The following is a 3,681-nucleotide window of genomic DNA, read 5'->3' as shown; positions in this document are numbered from 1 at the left end:
ATATTCATAGCATTTTGAGTTCCAGTTAAATTGTGTAGTTTTTAGTGTATGTATATTTAAAGGGATCATTAGCTCTATGAGCAACATTGTATTCATGGTTTTTATCTCAATGTTTTGAAACTCAGGTCCCAAGTCATTTGCAAAGGCATTTTCCAGTGGCTTTCTACTTGGAGAAGTTCTATACAAGTTTGAACTTCAGGATGATTTTTCAGAATTTTTGGACAGCAGGTTAGTGAGATTATTCTTTGTTGTTGTTGTTATTGATTTGTTTTGAGACAAGGTCTTGTTCTGTTACCGAGACTGGAGTGCAGTAGCGTGATCATAGCTCACTGCAACCTTGAACTCCTGGGATCAAGCAATCCTCTTGCCTCGGCTTCCCAAATAGGTGGAACTACAGGTGCATGCCACCACGCCTGGCTAATTTTTGTATTTTTGGTATAGACGGGGTTTTGCCATGTTGCCCAGGCTGGTCTTGAACCCCTGGGCTCAAGTGATCCTCCTGCTTCAACCTTCCAAAGTGTTGGGATTACATGCGTGCACCTCCACTCCTGGCCTACTCTTTAGTTTCAAGAAAAGTTAATTTCTTTGGCATTTGGAAAATCCAAAGTTAACTTCAAAGAATCATTAATCATAAGATCCCTTCCAAACCTCAAACACCCAAGCAGAACCATTAATATGGAAATTGTTCCTTCCTGGCACATACATTTTTTATTTTCTCAAGAGTACAAAGGAGAGACTGTTATGTGGTTGCAGCAAGACCTCATCTCTAAAGGGGACTTATTTTACACCAGATTTCTTCCTGTTTTGTTAATTGATTGTTCCTTCTTTTAAGAGAAGAAGTGAAACAACATATAGTGCTTTGGGTAGACAATTAGTATTATTATTTGTGGTTTAAAACTATAAAATAGAACTTAACTACTAATAAAAAATTCACAATGGTTTTTGTTTTTAGTGGCTATATTGAAATATAATTTATGTACCACAATTCACCTAATATATTCACATATTTAGTATCTTCACAACCATCACCACCATCTAAACATCCAGCCTCTGGCACCTACTAATCTACTTTTCTGTCTCTATGGATTTGCCTATTCTACACATTTTATATCAATGGAATCACACAATTTGTGACATTTTGTGACTGGCTTCTTCACTTAGGATAATGTTTTCAAGGTTCACCCATGTTAGCAAGTATCAGTATTTCTTCATTTATATTTATTTTCTGAATAATTTCTATTATATGGATACACCATACCATATTTTGTTTATCTATTTATCAATTGATGGATACAATCCTCCTTTGGTATTCTTGGGGTATTGGTTCCTGGACCCTCTACAGATATCAAAACCCAATAGGGCAGCCATTAAAGTTTAAAGTTCAAAAATCATCTCCTTTGACTCCATATCTCACATCCAGGGCACATTGATGCAAGAAGTGAGCTCCTATGGCACTGGAAATCTCTGCCCCTGTGACTTTCAGGGTACAGCCCCTCTCCTGGCTGCATTCACAGGCTGGTGTTGAGTGTATGTGGATTTTCCAGGTGCATGGTGCAAGCTGTCGGTGGATCTACCATTCTGGTTTCTGGAGGACAGTTGCCCTCTTCTCATAGCTCCACTAGGTGGTGCCCCACTAGAGACTGTGTTTGGGGTCTCTGACCCCACATTTCCCATCTACACTGCCCTAGCAGAAGTTCTCCATGAGGGCTCCATGCCTGCAGCAAACTTCTTGAATGCTTTGCTGCTTAGAAATTTCTTCCACCAGAAATCCTAAATCATCACTCTTAGGTTCAAAGTTCCACAGATCTTTAAGGCAGGAGTAAAATGCCACCAGTCTCTTTGCTAAAGTATAGCAAAATCACCTTTATTTCAGTTCCCAATAAGTTCCTCATCTCCATGTGGCTATTAGAATATATAAGTAACACTTATAACTCAATAATAAAAAGACAATCCAATTTAACAATAGGCAAAGGATCTGAATAGACATTTCACCAAAGAAGCTAACACACAACTAATAAAGAGACGAATAGATGCTCAACATCATTAGTGTATTATTCCATTTTCACACTGCTGATAAAGACACACCCAAGACTGGGCAATTTACAAAAGAGAGTTGTTTATTGGACTTGTAGTTTCACATGGATGGGGAGGCCTCACAATCATGGTGGAAGGCAAGGAGGGGCAAGCCACATCTTACATCGATGGCAGCAGGCAAAGAGAGAGGTTGTGCAGAGAAGCTCTTGTTTTTAAAACCATCAGACCTTGTGAGACACATTCACTATCATGAGAACAGCATGGGAAAGACCCACCCCTATGATTCAGTCATCTCCCACTGGGTTCCTCCCACAACATGTGAGAATTATGGGAGCTACAAGTTGAGATTTGGGTCAGGACACAGAGCCAAACCGTATCAATTCGTGTTTAGGAAAATGCAAATCAAGATCACGAGATACCACTTCACACCCACTAGGATGGCTATAGGCAGAAAGACAGACAATAACAAGTGATGATAAGGACATAGAGAAATCAAAACCCTCATATAATGTTAGTGCAAATTTAACTCAGGCACTTAAAAAAACTGTTTAGTTGTGCCTCAAAAGGTAAACATAGACTGTCATACCCAACAATTCCACTTGTAGGTATACACCCAAGAGAAATGAAAACCTATCCACGTGATAACACAATGTTCATAGCAGATTATTCCTAATAGCCAAAAAGTAGAAACAACTCAAATATAGTTGGCCCTCTGTATCCATGATATCCACATCCATGAATTAAACCACTTGCAATTCAAAAATATTTGGGGAAAAAAAGTAACAGAGTTCCAAAGAGAAAAACTTGTATTTGTCACAAACTGAGTACTACATTGAATCCACAAGAATGAAGTAATACGCAGGCATTGTATTAGATATTATAAGCAATCTAGAGATGATTGAAAATATACAAAAGGATATATATAGATTATATACAAATACTATACTATCTTATGTGAAACCACCTCAACCTGGACTTCATTGTCCATATCACTGTCAGCATTTTGGTCAAAGCCATTCAACAAGTCTCTAAGAAGTTCCAAACTTTTCAACATTTTCCTGTTTTCCTCTGAGCCCTCCAAACTGTTCCAACCTTTGCCTGTTACCCAGGTACAAAGTTGCTTCCACATTTTCCATTATCTTTCTAGTAGTATCCCACTCTCTGCGGTACCAAGTTACTGTATTAGTCCATTTTCACACTGCTATAAATATATACCCGAGACTGGGTAATTTATAAAGGAAAAAGGTTTAATTGACTTATACTTCCACATTGCTGGGGAGGCCTCAGGAAACTTACAGTCATGGCAGAAGAGGAAGCAAACACATCCTTCTTCACAAGGCAGCAGGAGAGAGAAGAGTGAGTAGCAAAGTGGGAAGGGCCCCTCATAAAACTCAGATCTCATGAGAACTAACTCACTATCACAGGACCAGCATGGGGGAAGCTGCCTCCATGATCCAATCCTATACCTCCCACCAGGTATCTCCTTAGACATGTAGGAATTGTGGGGATTACGGTTCAAGATGAGATTTGGGTGGGGACACAAAGCTTAACCATATCAGCTGCTTTATTATTTCTGTTCTTATTGTCATTTCTGGACTTCTGCTTGTTTTGGGTTTAGTTTTCTTTTTGTAGTTTCTTGTTATGGAT

The 3,681-nt window shown here is 38.9% G+C and overlaps 1 protein-coding gene across 1 annotated transcript in view; it reads left to right on the top strand.

Annotated features, from left to right (window-relative positions):
- Window positions 1-3,681, top strand: part of SPEF2 (sperm flagellar 2) — a 190,167-nt gene that overhangs the window by 12,399 nt on the left and 174,087 nt on the right. Inside the window, exon 2 of the mRNA XM_012002382.1 lies at window positions 126-228. Coding sequence (XP_011857772.1) covers window positions 126-228 — 103 coding nt within the window. The remainder of the gene's footprint in view (window positions 1-125; window positions 229-3,681) is intronic.

The sequence above is a fragment of the Mandrillus leucophaeus genome, unplaced genomic scaffold (genome assembly GCF_000951045.1).
Source record: "Mandrillus leucophaeus isolate KB7577 unplaced genomic scaffold, Mleu.le_1.0 Scaffold684, whole genome shotgun sequence".
NCBI classification, from domain to species: Eukaryota; Metazoa; Chordata; class Mammalia; order Primates; family Cercopithecidae; genus Mandrillus; species Mandrillus leucophaeus.
The sequence above is the reverse complement of the archived record's forward strand: the minus strand, read 5'-3'. Positions and strand labels throughout refer to the sequence as shown.